This window comes from Manihot esculenta, chromosome 3, assembly GCF_001659605.2.
Source record: "Manihot esculenta cultivar AM560-2 chromosome 3, M.esculenta_v8, whole genome shotgun sequence".
In the NCBI taxonomy this organism is placed as follows: domain Eukaryota; kingdom Viridiplantae; phylum Streptophyta; class Magnoliopsida; order Malpighiales; family Euphorbiaceae; genus Manihot; species Manihot esculenta.
The window spans coordinates 31,214,427-31,228,653 of NC_035163.2; the positions used below are offsets into that span (position 1 = coordinate 31,214,427).

At 31.8% G+C, this 14,227-nt stretch overlaps 3 protein-coding genes across 3 annotated transcripts; 2 read left to right on the plus strand and 1 right to left on the minus strand.

Annotated features, from left to right (window-relative positions):
* Window positions 1-1,383: 1,383 nt before the first annotated feature.
* On the minus strand, window positions 1,384-4,276 carry LOC110610793 (vesicle-associated membrane protein 724). Its single transcript, XM_021750869.2, has 5 exons — window positions 3,875-4,276; window positions 2,390-2,531; window positions 2,125-2,245; window positions 1,832-1,894; window positions 1,384-1,751 (listed from the first exon to the last, which is right to left on the minus strand). The coding sequence occupies exons 1-5, from the start codon at window positions 4,062-4,064 to the stop codon at window positions 1,602-1,604; spliced, it is 666 nt and encodes a 221-aa protein (XP_021606561.1). The 5' UTR covers window positions 4,065-4,276; the 3' UTR covers window positions 1,384-1,601.
* Window positions 4,277-7,183: 2,907 nt separating this feature from the next.
* Window positions 7,184-9,750, plus strand: LOC110610820. Its single transcript, XM_021750899.2, has 7 exons — window positions 7,184-7,413; window positions 7,529-7,567; window positions 7,753-7,806; window positions 7,924-7,977; window positions 9,078-9,131; window positions 9,219-9,290; window positions 9,403-9,750. Exons 1-7 carry the CDS (start codon window positions 7,366-7,368, stop codon window positions 9,514-9,516), a joined length of 435 nt encoding a protein of 144 aa, XP_021606591.1. The 5' UTR covers window positions 7,184-7,365; the 3' UTR covers window positions 9,517-9,750.
* A 2,049-nt stretch (window positions 9,751-11,799) lies between these two features.
* LOC110611057 (heavy metal-associated isoprenylated plant protein 35) lies at window positions 11,800-13,321 on the plus strand. Its single transcript, XM_021751173.2, has 3 exons — window positions 11,800-11,958; window positions 12,075-12,150; window positions 12,336-13,321. The coding sequence occupies exons 1-3, from the start codon at window positions 11,908-11,910 to the stop codon at window positions 13,082-13,084; spliced, it is 876 nt and encodes a 291-aa protein (XP_021606865.1). The 5' UTR covers window positions 11,800-11,907; the 3' UTR covers window positions 13,085-13,321.
* The last annotated feature ends 906 nt before the right edge of the window (window positions 13,322-14,227 follow it).

Consider the following 14,227-nt stretch of genomic DNA (forward strand, 5'->3'; position numbering starts at 1 on the left):
GTGAGCAAGTGGAAAAAGAGTGTCCGATTTGCAGGGACTAGGAGTAGGGAGGCCTCACTCTCTTTCTTTCACTCCATTTGCCCACTTCAAACATTTTCTGCTTCCTCTTTTTCTTTTCTTTTCTTTCCGTCTTGCCTTGGACAAAGTTTTAAGTGAAAAAGTTCATTGCACTCTCAAAAGTATAATTCAAGTTTGATTCTTTAAAATAATATTAATAATTATACTATGTAATGTGTCACGATAGATATTGAAAAAATGAAATTCATAAATAATTTAAATGAATGGTATATATATTAAAGAATAAGTGTATGGTCATTTCATGATCATATATATAAATATTTTGATGATTCTGTAATTAGAAAATGGTATAATTAAAGTTTTGACTTTTGATAAATAAAATGGTATAATTTTTATTCTTGATTATTATACTCTTTTTAGTAGGAAATTGAGATATAAGAACTAGAATATAAATTATATGATTTTAGCCATTAAATTAAATCAGGTTAAATAATTATTGTATTTTTGAATATAATAGGTTAGTAATAAATTATTAAGATTAAAATATCCACAAAAATTCAAAATAATTAAGAAATATAAATTATGATTTAGCCAAAGTAAATGATATTTTATTATAATTTCTTAATTAAACACTGTAGAAAGACCTTAAATGATAAATAAAGTAGAGGAAATTTGTATGTTTTCTACATTCGCCAAGAGGACAAGAATGAAAACACTTGATAACATTATCATCATTCCCAAATATTTTCTTCCTGATCCAGCTAATTATGATTTTATATATAGAGAGAGAGATCTTTGTGTTATTAATTAATTAACTTGGTTCGCATGAATTTTCAACAACAATAATATTATTTAGGCAGGGCGGCTTAATTAACTATAAGCAAATTTCATCTCTCTCTCTCTCTCTCGTAACCATGACAATGTGCTTTCGCTTCTCATTGAATCTGATATAACTCGCACGATCATCTTCGTCTTTGGAGAAGTTTCGCATTCACAGACGATCCAATATAGTTTATAGAGTTTAGTAATTCTCAAATGCATTGCAATAACTAAGAGCTCCATTTGATAACTTTGCGTTATTTATTTATTTATTGATCTCTGAAGTAATAAACAAAAATCAATAGTAATACTTGATAATTTTAATAGGATTATGGAAATGAAGCTTTCTTTGCGTGGGCGTTGATTAATAGACTTTGCAAGGTGGGCTGGTTCAAGCCTCTGCCTATGGGCTATGGGTAGTGGAAAGGAAAGAAAAAGAAGGGGGAAAAGGGAGAGGAGGTAATGGATTGCTTTTATCTAAATTTATTTCTATATGAAATTGAGAGGGGGGGGGGGGGGGGGGGGGCGGGGGGAGGAGAAGAGATATTAAAAGAATTTCCTGTAATATTTGATACAGGAAGTACAGCACATAATTAACAGCTCTCCACCTCTTCCACAACTTCAGATGGCAGTTCTCAGACTCCCTGATGCAAGAAGGTAAGAAACAATTTTGACGGAACCAAAACTCCCCCTGTTAAATATAAGTTGCTGTAAAGCTTTCTTGTATACGAGTGCACCTGAGATCTCTATATGCTGAAGAATTACTAGTTGGTGCAATCAAATCCATGGCAAATGGAAAGCCAGATTATGAGAACCAAAAGTAACAAAATCCCAAGAACTACCAACTTAATCTTCATGTTCTGATACCACATTTTCCGTCGGATTTGCGTCCCCTGTTTCTTGTATGCTTGGGCCTGAATACACAACAAATAAACTAGTCCAGTACTACGTATCAGAGGATAATTCACTGAAGAATATATACCCATTTAAATACCTGATCACGTAAATTCTCAGTTTTGTCAGCAAGAGTCGTTATGGTCTCACCCCTATCAATAACCTGAAAGATAAAGTTAGGTTCAACAGAGCATGAAGCTGAATAGGGTTTGAGACATGCGATTCACATTTTATTAAATGCATATACAGGTAAGAAATGGCATCATTTGAAAGCTGGTATGGAAGATCAAAGCATATATTTCAAGAGAATGACCCCCTCAAAGAACATAAACTTGGGCCAGATTAAACACAAACATAAATAACAATGTGCCTTATCCAGTATGATTCACGTACCTTGTCAATATTCCCTAACATTATACTTTTAACTTCTGAAACCTGAGCCTTAACTTTTAATAGTTTCTCTATTTCTTCAGCATGGTCAATGATATATTTCATGTGCTCTTTCATAATTGGCCTGAAAAAGGAAATCATACTACCTTATATTCTGGTACTAAAATTATATAAAAAAAATTCTTCTTTTACTAGACCATTCTTCCTCTCCTTTTCCCCTCTTTTTCGGATGGTACAATACTTCATAGACTTCCATAGATACACATACCCAAACTCCTTGTTCAGACTCTTGGCAATAGCTGTGTCCGCTTTACCACCCCCATATCTTTTCTTGAAGTCTGCTTTCATGCGTTCTAAAAAAGCAATAGATATCTGTTTGCTAACAGATTCTTTTGCAACAACACAATATGCTGCAAATAGCAAAAAACATAATGTCAAGTGGTAGAAGCTTTAAAACTTTCATCGCTATGATTTGACTTTAATTCCTTTACGCCAAAAATAGATAACTAAAGTTAATTAATAACTGTAAAGCCTATTACTCAAGTTTGCAGCTGCAACTTATGACTTTAACTTGACTTTTAAAATCACTTGCATTGAAGATGGATAAACATGTAAACGAGTATATTGTAACTTCACCAAGCACATTACTCATCACTACTCTCAAATCACAAATAACACATGTAATTTGTAACGTATAGCCAAAGCTTATACATCCTCTCAAGGACATCATTTGGTATGAGGGTCCATATGGATGGGTGTGCATTTGAAAATAAAGGTGATCTGAATTCATGTTTCATGTGAAAAATCATAAACGCAAGCTTTAGTGTCAAATTCAAATGTCCATTAATTTAATTTCTTATACATCCAAATAGACCATAAGATCAGTTCAAGTGAAAAGTTGCCAATAGAATCTCTCAACCTAAAATATGAAGCAGTAAATTTTGTAGCAAATCCCAGCTCCAAGGGAGCTAACCTTGAGCAATGATGGGTTCAACCAGGAGCTAATAACTCAAGTACAAAGCATGGAATATTGAAGAAACTTGCATGGAACATTATGGGTAGATTCCATTCTGCTTCCTCTAGACAGCCTAACCACAGCGTCCATATTCAACAATTAAAAAAAATAAACATATAATTGAACCCTCCAAAGCAAGCCAAGAGAATACTAAATGTTCAACCTGAATTTTCTCATAAGACAAATTTTCAAATCGTGCCAATTACTGCGTCTAGTGGCAATGAAAATTTGTCCTAATTAATATCCATACTCTCCATCCATTGTAACACACAAATTTCCAAGAAAAACTCTAGACGAAATATCTTATTCATCTTAGTGACATATATTAAAATTTGATAGCCTGGATTAACTGTGTCCATGTCTTCACAATGTAACAAATATATCTACCATAAGTCTGATAGATTATACCATCTATTCTCTCATTGCGTGGAAGTGAGTTTCTCCACTTTAGACCTACAGGGCTACCTATCTTAATCTGAAAACAAAGAGCTCCCTTTTGCTTAGTCTTCTCAGAAACCAAAAAACTGAATCAGCTAATAAGCACTAAAACAGGAATTTTTTTTTTTTAAAAAAAAAGGATCAACGGATAGGATTTTAGCCTCCAACCAAGTAAATCCGAAATAAAACACAGGTTTTCAAACTAGATCCATTCAGATTCAACTTTGAACTCTGTTTTATTTATTTCCCTAGGGGAGAAAATGAACAGAAAAAGAAAATTTCAGAGCAAAACTAAATTACCATAACCGTCCTCAACGAGAAAATTGAAGGTGTGGTGGTCACAATTGTAGGTGAACTTGTCATTAGAAGAAGGCAATCTCTGAAGACACTGAGCTGCAATCGCCGGAAAGTTCCCGGTGAACTCCGTGTACTCTGCCAAAATCATGGTGCCTCTAGCAACGAAGCTGTAAATGAACGATTCCTGACTCATTTTTTATTGAGTTAAAATGAGTCAGCTCGGGCCAAGCTGGGAACAGAGATTTGCGAAGCAGGATTGGAGAGGAGACCGAAGAAATAGAGAGAGTCAGAGATGGAGGAAGGCGTGGTGCTTTGCAAGGTTGTTCTGGTTCTAACTTCGACGTTAGCGTTTCCCAATTCGTATGCTGTGTTTGGCCCGTATTTTCTTTGATGCGAAGAAAGAATATATTTCTTTGGATTATTTTTGCTACTAATGAGGCAAACGACGACGTATGACTTATAATGAATCGCGTGAACGCTGACTCAAGCGAAACTAATCCTTGCCTTATAATTTTAAAATTTGCAATTTAAGAATACCGTTTATTTCAAAATAAACGCTAGGCTCATTTTGACATCACCGATAACTCTTAATCTTTTTACTCCAATTTTTGTCTTTAATTTCAGTAATTTCTAATATTCCTTTTTCTTTAACGGTAGAACTTGAGAATTTTAAATTTAAGGGCGACTTATCTGCATTTAAATAAGTATATTAATAACTAAAAAGGAAATTGAAAAAAAATTCAAGGGACAGCGTTCTCCTTTGGCGGCGTTTAACTAATAAAATAAATATCGTTTATTATTAAATACATAACAAGTGGAGTAAAACAATAATAATATAATGAGATTTTGAAATGACGACCGTTTACGACAGCCTTTGTTGATACAAATTTGATTTAGATTCGTGACATCTTTGATCTTGTTGTCAATGGAGGGTATATGAGTAATTTACACGTGATAGTAACTTCACCCATCGTGAAATAACGGCCGGAATCCGCTGTGTGATGTCTAGGGTGTAGGTTGCCTTTCGCTTTACTTTTGCTTCATTAGTGATTTCTTTTAGCTAAGCTAAAGCATTTGTGTCTTAAAAACAAAATCTTCAAACCCAATCTTGGAATTGATGATTTCTCTATGATTTAATCTGAGAATCTAATTGATTAATTAATTAATTATTATAATAACACAAATGGCAAATGCTAATATAAAAGTATACTTACATGATCTCTTTGAAAATTTTAGATCTTACGCTTAGGGCTTCTGTGTTATCCTCTCTTTCAGCATGAACATTAATTTTCCTTTTAACTTTTCTAAGTCGATCTTAATTTTAAAAGTGTTTAATAAAATTATCGTCAAATAAAAACATAATATAAAAATTATTTTATTGATGTTTTTGATTTTAATCGGATAATTTGATTTAATTAAATTTACCAGTTTAAAATAAATTCATTTTTATATGAAAATAAATTTAATAAATATTAAATTAAATAATTATATAAAGATTTATACAAAATTAAACACATATAACGAGCAGCCTAATCATAATAGAAGTCGAAGACAATCTAAAAACCAAACCATACTGGCATAAGATTTTACGGTCTGATTATAGTATAAGGCATGATATATAAATCCAAAGTAAAAAGGTGAAAACAAGCCTAAAAAGAGAAATCTATTTAATATTACTGCTAACCATCTCATTATTGCCGCAAACAAAGCCAAGCAAATCTTTCCAATATCTGGCTAGAGTCATCAAAGATACTTAGATATGAAAACAGCTTGTTGGGGGCTTGAAAAACTTTAAAGAATAAAATGTTATAAATAAAACACTATTTCTACCCATTACTTGGTATGGTCTGGGAATTAAATAAATTTCTTTAAAATAATTCAAGATCAAACAATAAATTCTTTATAATGTGAGACAGCAGAAAAATAAAGATAAAAGAGCAGATTGTGATACGTTAGAGCTATTTAAAAAAAGAAAGATAGAAGAATTAAATAAATTCCTTTAAAAGAATTTAGGATCGAACAACAAGTTTTTTATAATGTGAGACAGCAGAAAAATAAAGATAGAAGAGTAGATTATGATAGGTTAGAGCTGTTTAAAAAGAGAAAGATCGAAAAACTGTTTAAAAATATTAAAATTATTTAAAAAAATCTACAGAGAAATTTAAATAGTTCCATTTATTCGCACTCACATCGTACAAAACAATAAATTAAAAATGAAATTAATTTTTTGATTCAAGTCTACATGCGCGAGTTTTATTTTTTTTATTTACCCTTTATAAGTTTAATAACAAAAAATCATTTATAAACTGAGGATAAATATAAAATTTTACAACATAATAATACAAAATATATAATGAAAAATCTCCAAAAAAACTTAATATCGATTTTAGAAGAAAATAAAATATAAGAATTAATATATCTTATTATGTTATATCTTTATAACAAGAATTAATATATTTTATTATGTCATGTCTTTATAATATATTTTTAAAAATTTATTATTTATAATAAAAAATTACTGCCCATATCATATTTTTATAAAAAGTCCTCATAGATTATCTCAAATTTATGTAGAAGCAAATAAAAAAAATTATAAAAAAAATCTAAGTGGAAAATAGTGGAATTTAATTTCAGAAAAAACAAGAGACTCCGCTGGAGGAGGCTAAGAATTCATTATTGATGGGCACCCAATTGGACTAAAAAAGCTTTGCAGCCGAAGAAAAAACAAAAGAAAAACTTCCTCTAAAACTTAGGAGAGAGTTTGAAGTATCCAAATGATATGTTAAAATCGTAATTTCACAATGATTTTATTAGACAATATTAAATATAAACTGTTTGAATATTATTTAATTTTTATGATATAGAAAAAATTTTTAATTTAAAAAAATATTAAAATATTTTTATAGTTTAAAAATATATTAATTTGATTTTTTATTAATTTGATTTTAAAAAATTTATTAATTAGTTTTTTAAATAATTAAAAAAAGTTTATTAATTAATCTTTTTTATTAATATTTTATTTTTTATAATATTTAACTATTCAAATTAAAAAAAAATTAATTAATAATTTTTTTAAAACATAAAAAATATTTTAATATATTTTTTAAAATTAAAAAAAAAAATTTATCTAAATTATAAAAATTAAGTAATAATTTTTTTCTGAGTGAAATGATATTCCGCTGTCACTAAAGAAAGACATGATCGGGTCGGATCCGACCCATCGTAATCATGCGAAAGTTCTGGAATAATCAGGATCCAGGGCCCACGCGTGCTCCCCTGCAATCAAACGCTCTCACCGTGACATTCATAAAATCGCCTTATTTTTTGGTGACCCGCCCAAACGCATCACAAAATTCAAATTTGAGTTCTCGAGTTGGTCACGCTAATCATTTAAGTTAGACAACGTTTGGCAACTCTCCTTTTCAATAAAGTTTTGAACTTCATAACTCATCTCTTCATTAAATCCATCGAAATCCGATTTGATCCATCCGAAAATGGCCAATTCCGATTCCTCCGCTACTCTTGCTGCTCCTCTCGCTCCTGTACCCTCTCTCTCCCCCCTCTATTTTTCTACAGTAGATCTAGCTGCTGCTTAATTTCTACTTTTTTTAATCATTCTCTGGGAATTTTATTGATTGGGTCGTCTCTTTTTTGCAGAAGAAGGAGAATATTACTCCTATTGGTTCGAAGATCGCGGTATTTTCACTTATTTTACTCTCTCTTGCTTTTTGTTTGGTTGCTAAGAAAATTTATTTCGCTGTCAAATGTTTTTTCTTATTGGTTTTTTCCATTTAGATATTCGGATATGCTTAGTTTATTATCCTACGGAGCTTGCAAAGTAGGTAAAGCGGTTTTGAAATGTTGTTACTGTTTGTTATTAGGAATTAAATGAATCAAGAACAGAGCTTCTCAGTAGAATTCAGAGCTTAAAACAGGTACTGCGCGTTTCAGCTTCTCTTCCCACCAACCACCACCCTGGTGGCCCGATTCTCACTGATTTTTGCACTGGCTAGATTCTGATCATTGAGAGTATAATTTTATTTGCGTATTAGGATATGCAAAATTGGAGATCGAAGCTGGACACCCAAGTGAAAATCTATCGTGATGTAAGTATTGCTTGTGTATATTTGAGTTTGAGATATTCTGATCTTTCTACTTTTTGATAGAAATTAGAAAAGAGTGTTAGTGGTGATATCAGGAGTACTTTTATGAGCTATGAAGATTGAGTTGAGTGTATTAATACTAGCGTAATGTATAAAGATTGGAAACTTGATGTTGTAGTACAGGCCTTAGCAACAATTTGTGACAATTGATTGGAAAATGTTGATAAGTTGGCAGTGGCTTGCAGTTAAGTAATAATATATCAGGTGGTTCGGTAGGCAGGAGTAACCGTGGCTATGGTTCAATCTCTAAATAAGATGAGAATATCAGGCTTAGATATGCAGCTCTTTTGAACTTCAATGGGGGCCAATTATATAAAAAAGTAGCCATTATAAGCTAGGTTGAGTTGGCTCATTGATTATTCTACTCAATGTGATTTTAAAGGTTTATGGTAGTCTCTTCTGCCTTCCATTCTTATCGATGCAATATCTTGGTTTCATGTTAAATAGAATCCCTTAACCGTCTGGCTAGTTTCCTCAGTTTCTACCAGTACTTTTGCTCGCAGAGATCCTAAAAATTCCCTTTTATCTGAGTTGGGCTCTCTGTTATCTGTTGCACAAACTATTGTATTTAGGACACCAAGTTTCTGGAGTATTTTTGACCATGCCTGTTCATCAGGATGAAAAGTTTCACGGTTAAAAGCTTGTCTGGGCACTTGGCCTATTTTGTGAAAATTTAAACCCCAATACGTATCAAATTTCTTGATCTGCAACAGCAATATTGCCAGATCTAAATTTTAATATGCCCAATTTTCTTTTAATATTTAAATCTGAATATACTACTTTATGGAATGAAAAACACACAGTTCACCCTTTGTTGTTTTTTGTGTTTACTCATTTCAATGTGCTTTTATAAGCTTTTCTCCTATGGTGGTATTGTAGCGTACTTTTTATATTTAGAAAGTAGTTCAGGTAAAAAATGTATATTATTGATTTTAATTCTGGACGGATCATCCCTGATAATAAGTATTTTAACCCATAAATCGGGATTGAGGCTTAGTTTAGTGGACTGAATCCCTCAAAAAAGTTTTTCTTTGTTCATTCAGGAGTTTTCAGAATTGAAGAAATCATTGAACGTCGAGGTGGATCAACTAAGATCAGTAAGTGTTGCTTTCAGAATACCATTCTGATTTCTTTGAGCAGTAATTTCTTCGTTAAAATATCCTTAATTGTATAAAAAAAACTAGGAATTTCAAGAGCTTAGGAACACACTCCAGCAGCAACAAGAAGATGTTACTGCTAGCCTGAAGAATTTAGGGGTAAGTTGATCTTTCTGTTTCTGCCTTCTTCGTGCTATTTTTTTTTTTAATAACTGAATTATACTTGGAATCAATACAAGCACCTAGGTTGATCCATTATGAACTCATGCAGCTACAAGATAGCCAAGGAGATTCCAAAGATGTCCAAGATCCCAAGGTTGATAAAAAAGATGAGGATAAACATGCTTTAACAGAGGAGGATACCGTTAAGAAAGCTGAAAACTAGGCGGTGGGAGCTTGTACTTCTCGTAGTTTATGCTCCTAGAGGAGAAAGATCATCCATTTCTGAATTCATTCTTCTGGGATTTTCTAGGGCAGTTGCGATTTATGAGTCAAAATTAGTAACTGCGTAGATGTCTAGCACAAGGTAGGAGCTTTTACCTGTAATTCCTGAGTTTTGCATATTATTGTTGGGACATTCGCATATTATTCCAATTAAAATGCCTTTCAATGTTCATCATCTTGTGACTGCCTGGTTATGCTGTTGCTTTTCATTTCCTTGAACTTCGTGATCAATTTGGATGGTCTAAAGAGTTCCAATGTAAATAATTTCATTTTGGGCATCAATGTCTAGGTTGTCTTCCAGACTGTTTCTGTTCAGAAATTTCCCATCAAGGATTTGGTTTTTTTGGGTATCTGATGATGTTGAGCAAGTCGTGTAGGGACTACACAGAGCTTCATTCTTGTATTGATAAGCTACCACCCGGAAGCTCTTTTCCAGATGTGTGGCCTTGGTAAGTGCGACAATCATGGAGGATATTAATCATTTAGGTGCAGATTGTGATTGCAGGTCTCTTCAACTTATCTCTTAATTGTCCCACATCCAAAATCACTTGATTACTGTGGCCATCCATTTTTATTTGTTTTCAATATTTTTACATGATAAATTAAATAATTAAATCACTTAAAATGGTAAAAAGGTTTAATTCGATTAAATAATTTATTATTTTATTAACTATTTCTTCATTAATTTGTAATAAATTAATAAAAGAGTGGCTAATATAAACTTAATCAAATAACTATGAATAAAATTTCATACGTGTTTGAGTTTTTTAAAAAAATAATTAAGAGAAATAATAAATAGCAAGATAATTAATATTTAATAGAGATAAAAGTAAAATTTAAAAAATAATTAATTTTTGGAATAAAATAATAAATAAAAAGGATGGAAAGAGTAATTGGATTGAGGCTTGAATGAGTAGGTGAAGACGATCATGATTGCGTCATTAAAGAGGTAAATAAGCCATTAATTAATTCTCAACTTCCTCACATGAATGCAAGTGTGGAAAATGATGTGCGTTGTCCATCGCACATTAATATTCACAAATTTCCAAGAAACTTAAATTAAGTATTGTACTTTCCCAGGGCCATTGAAGAGAGTTGTCCTAACCAGGGCTCTTGCGGGTAATGTTATGATGGGATGGCAGTACATAACCCCTATTCTTTGTAATGATACCTCACATTTACACAACCCTCCCTAAACTTGGCAGATCAACATCTGCCACTTCATGCTAGGGGACAACGTTGTAGATATTTAATTTGATTAAATTTTAATAAAATAATTTAAACAGTATATAATCACATTTACAAGATGAATTTATATATTAATTATATTAATAAAATTTAAATTCAAATAAATGATTTTCATGCACATTTTATCCATTTATCTCTCATTGGGACGTATATTATCATATAATATATTGTTATGAAAATATTTGTAAGGCTTTTTTGTATATTTCATTTAAGAAAAACGGTGCATAAATACTTTATGTTTTTAAGATACAAATTCTTTAAATATATGTATATTTTAATATAAATTATTAATTAAATTTTATAAAATTATATGTTTTTCTCTCTTTATTTTTATTTTTCTTTCTCCAGTTTTAAAATTTTCCTCTCATAAAGAAAAAAGAAAAGAAGAGTGACAAAATAAATAAAAATAAAGAAATAAATGAAACAGAAATATAAAAGGATAAAAAGGAGAGGGACACAGAGATTAAAAAAGGCAAATACTTACAAAGGAAATAAAATTATAAATAATTATAATATTTAGAAATTAAAATAAAAAAGACTTAAATGTGAGGAAAAAAGCAAAATTAAGAGATTGAATAATTTAATATTCAAAAAATAAAAACTGAAACGTTACTAATAAAAAAAATCAAAGACTAGATGCAAATTCCTCTAAGGCCTTTTTTTTAAAAATTAGGATGAATAGATGAAAAAAGTTAATTTAATTTGCATTATCAAACAAATTTTTCAAAACATGAGCTTGTACAGGGAACTTAGTCTAAGCAGCAGAAATGTAGTAACATATTTTCTTAATTTAATGTAATATAATTTATCTTTTTTTATTTATTATATTTTAATTACATTGTCATTATGAATAAATTTACTTTTAAATATTAATTTATATATTAATACCTATTATTCAAGTAGCAAGCTCCTCAAAAATGTGCTTCTACACAAAATATACTTGAGATATTTTGAACAAAAGAGTCCTAAATATTAAGCTGCTTCAAAAGTAAAAGGCTAAAAGCTTAAAGCTAAGCTTAAAGTAGCTGCCACTCTCTCATGCACCTGCTCTCTTTCAGGGTATCACTCTTCCACATACTCTCTGATGGCTACAACAGCACTTGGAGAAGAACACTCCCAAGCTCTAAAATGCCAGGTTAATTTCTCACCTTTTCTTTAATATAATGTAACTGGGATTTTTAACACCATTATCTCATCATTTGCCCCTTTTTTAAAAAAGAAAAAATATATACTGTTTTCTTTGTTTTTCAGACATGGGTTCTGAAAGTATCTATCCACTGCCAAGGTTGCAAAAGGAAGGTCAAGAAAGTTCTGCTAGGAATTGATGGTACTCAATAAAAGAGAGAATCCTCTTCTTGTTCTTGTAGCTGTTAGCTTATGTATAATAGCTAGAAAGACACCAAGAATTATTACAACATTTTGGTTAATTCCTTTATTTTATTTTTCACTTCTTATTTTAGTGGAGAAATTAAAATGAGAAAAAACTTTTGCATTTTCTTTTTCCCTTTTTAGGTGTTTATGCAGCAACAGTTGATTCACAGGAACAAAAAGTCACAGTTACAGGCAACATTGAAGTGGAGACCTTGATCAAGAAACTCATCAGAACAGGCAAGCATGCAGAGCTTTGGCCTGAAAAACTTCCCTCAAAGGAAAAAGTATCTGCGAAAGCAAAGGCCATGCACAAGCAAAAGAACCCAAAGAAAGACCATGATTTCAGTGAGAATGAGAGGGAAAAATCTGATAAAGTTAGCGAAGATGGAATGAGTGAAATGAATAAAGATGTCGTGAAGTCACCGGAAAATTCTACCGACGGGGGTATCGAGTTACCTGCGGTGAAGAACTCTGGAGGTGAAAACGAGAGTGGTGGGGGTAGGGGTGTCAAAAGCGAAGGTAAAAAGAAAAAAAGGATAGGGCAGAAAGGTGATAACGCCCGCAATAATTCAAATTCAGGTGCATTATCTTCTGGTGCAGCTGCAGGTATTGGAAATCAAACTGAAGGTTTGGGAATGGATCAAGTAGTGGGCCCAAGTAATCTCAGCCCAACACGTCAACAATCAGTAGTTCCATTCCCCCAAGGGTTCATGATTCCAGCACTGTATGCATCAAGTTACAGTGTGGCATATCCTAGGGAAGCTCCTGGTGCATTGTATTATGTTCCAATTCCAGTGTATGCACATCCAAGTAGATATAATCAAGTGAATCCACTGGACTCTCTCTACTATTTCAGTGATGACAACATTAATGGGTGTTTCATCATGTGATCAGATCAGATGAAGAGAGAAGGGCAAGCAATTTTGCACTTAATGTGATCAAAATGGGAGGTTTCTTTTGGGTTTTTTATATATGTGGGGTTTATGGCTTTTTTTTGTTGGGGTGCAAGTGGTGAGCTTGTGCTTTTGTTCTTAATGTCCTAAAGAATGTGTCTGATGATGAAGGTTTTGTATGAACATGTAAAAAATCCTGTGATATAAAAGCTTCAAAGTGTCATGTGCTATGCCTACATTCTCTGTTCTTTTGTGCTCTAATTCTGCAAAAAAAAAAATCGTAGTTATATCAATGGTGCTAAAGTTCTCAAGTGGGTTTGTTAAAGCAAATCTAAATTCCAATGAAAAGCACATAGTAATCCTTCAACTTTAATTTTCATGTCCAATCAACTTCTGACAGATCCTTGGCTTGCTCATCATATAGCAAGAGACCAATGTTTACATGCAAAAGTATGCTATCTATGAGAATATTCTTTACCATCAAAGAAAGTGGTCTTCAGGAAAAAAACAGAATGTAATGTTTTCGTTTTCTTGTCTGAAAAAGAAAGGAAGTATAGAACAAGATTCCAGTGAATGATAAGAATATGGTTGGACACTAAAATAATGAAACATCTTATGGGTGGTGAAGCCTATGAAAGATCGCAGAATACTATCTAGTGTGAATGCTTAATAATTTTCCTTTTGAAAAAGTTCACTTCCATCTATGAGTCGTATAACAAATACAATTCCAAGATTAGAGAGTACAATTCAGAAACTCATTGATCCTCATTGTTTGAGTTTGAGGTTCCCATAATCATTGGCAATATCTAAATTCAAGATTCGCAGTTTAGGCATTTTGATCATAAAGGGTATCATTTGCTTGTGGGCCTAAAGCTTGTAGAAACCCGTGAAATAAAGATACCAAAAAAATAAAAAGAAGCTTTAACATGATTTAACAGTAGCTCCACTTTCAGAAGCTTGAAAGGCTGACAAACCAAGAACATGACGTAAGCATAGATTAGCAGGATCATATTGGCATAAAAAGAAGGGAAGCAAGGAGAGTGTTGGACCATCCATGCCATTCCTAATCAAATATAAATCTAGGTCCCAACAGCTCCAGTATTTGTTGGTATTTGATATAATCGAATCTTATTTTGACAG

What these genes read in the sequence shown, in the direction of transcription:
- LOC110610820 (XM_021750899.2), top strand. Translation starts at nt 7,366, where the DNA reads ATGGCCAATTCCGATTCCTCCGCTACTCTTGCTGCTCCTCTCGCTCCT. An exon ending in GAATTCAGAGCTTAAAACAG is followed by an intron (nt 7,807 to 7,923) that starts GTACTGCGCGTT and finishes TTTGCGTATTAG; the next exon opens with GATATGCAAAATTGGAGATC. An exon ending in AAGTGAAAATCTATCGTGAT is followed by an intron (nt 7,978 to 9,077) that starts GTAAGTATTGCT and finishes TTGTTCATTCAG; the next exon opens with GAGTTTTCAGAATTGAAGAA.
- LOC110611057 (XM_021751173.2), top strand. Translation starts at nt 11,908, where the DNA reads ATGGCTACAACAGCACTTGGAGAAGAACACTCCCAAGCTCTAAAATGC. An exon ending in CCCAAGCTCTAAAATGCCAG is followed by an intron (nt 11,959 to 12,074) that starts GTTAATTTCTCA and finishes TTTGTTTTTCAG; the next exon opens with ACATGGGTTCTGAAAGTATC. An exon ending in AGTTCTGCTAGGAATTGATG is followed by an intron (nt 12,151 to 12,335) that starts GTACTCAATAAA and finishes TTCCCTTTTTAG; the next exon opens with GTGTTTATGCAGCAACAGTT.
- LOC110610793 (XM_021750869.2), bottom strand. Translation starts at nt 4,064, where the DNA reads ATGAGTCAGGAATCGTTCATTTACAGCTTCGTTGCTAGAGGCACCATG. An exon ending in AGTCTGAACAAGGAGTTTGG is followed by an intron (nt 2,246 to 2,389) that starts GTATGTGTATCT and finishes TTCCTTTTTCAG; the next exon opens with GCCAATTATGAAAGAGCACA. An exon ending in TGTTAGGGAATATTGACAAG is followed by an intron (nt 1,895 to 2,124) that starts GTACGTGAATCA and finishes TTTATCTTTCAG; the next exon opens with GTTATTGATAGGGGTGAGAC.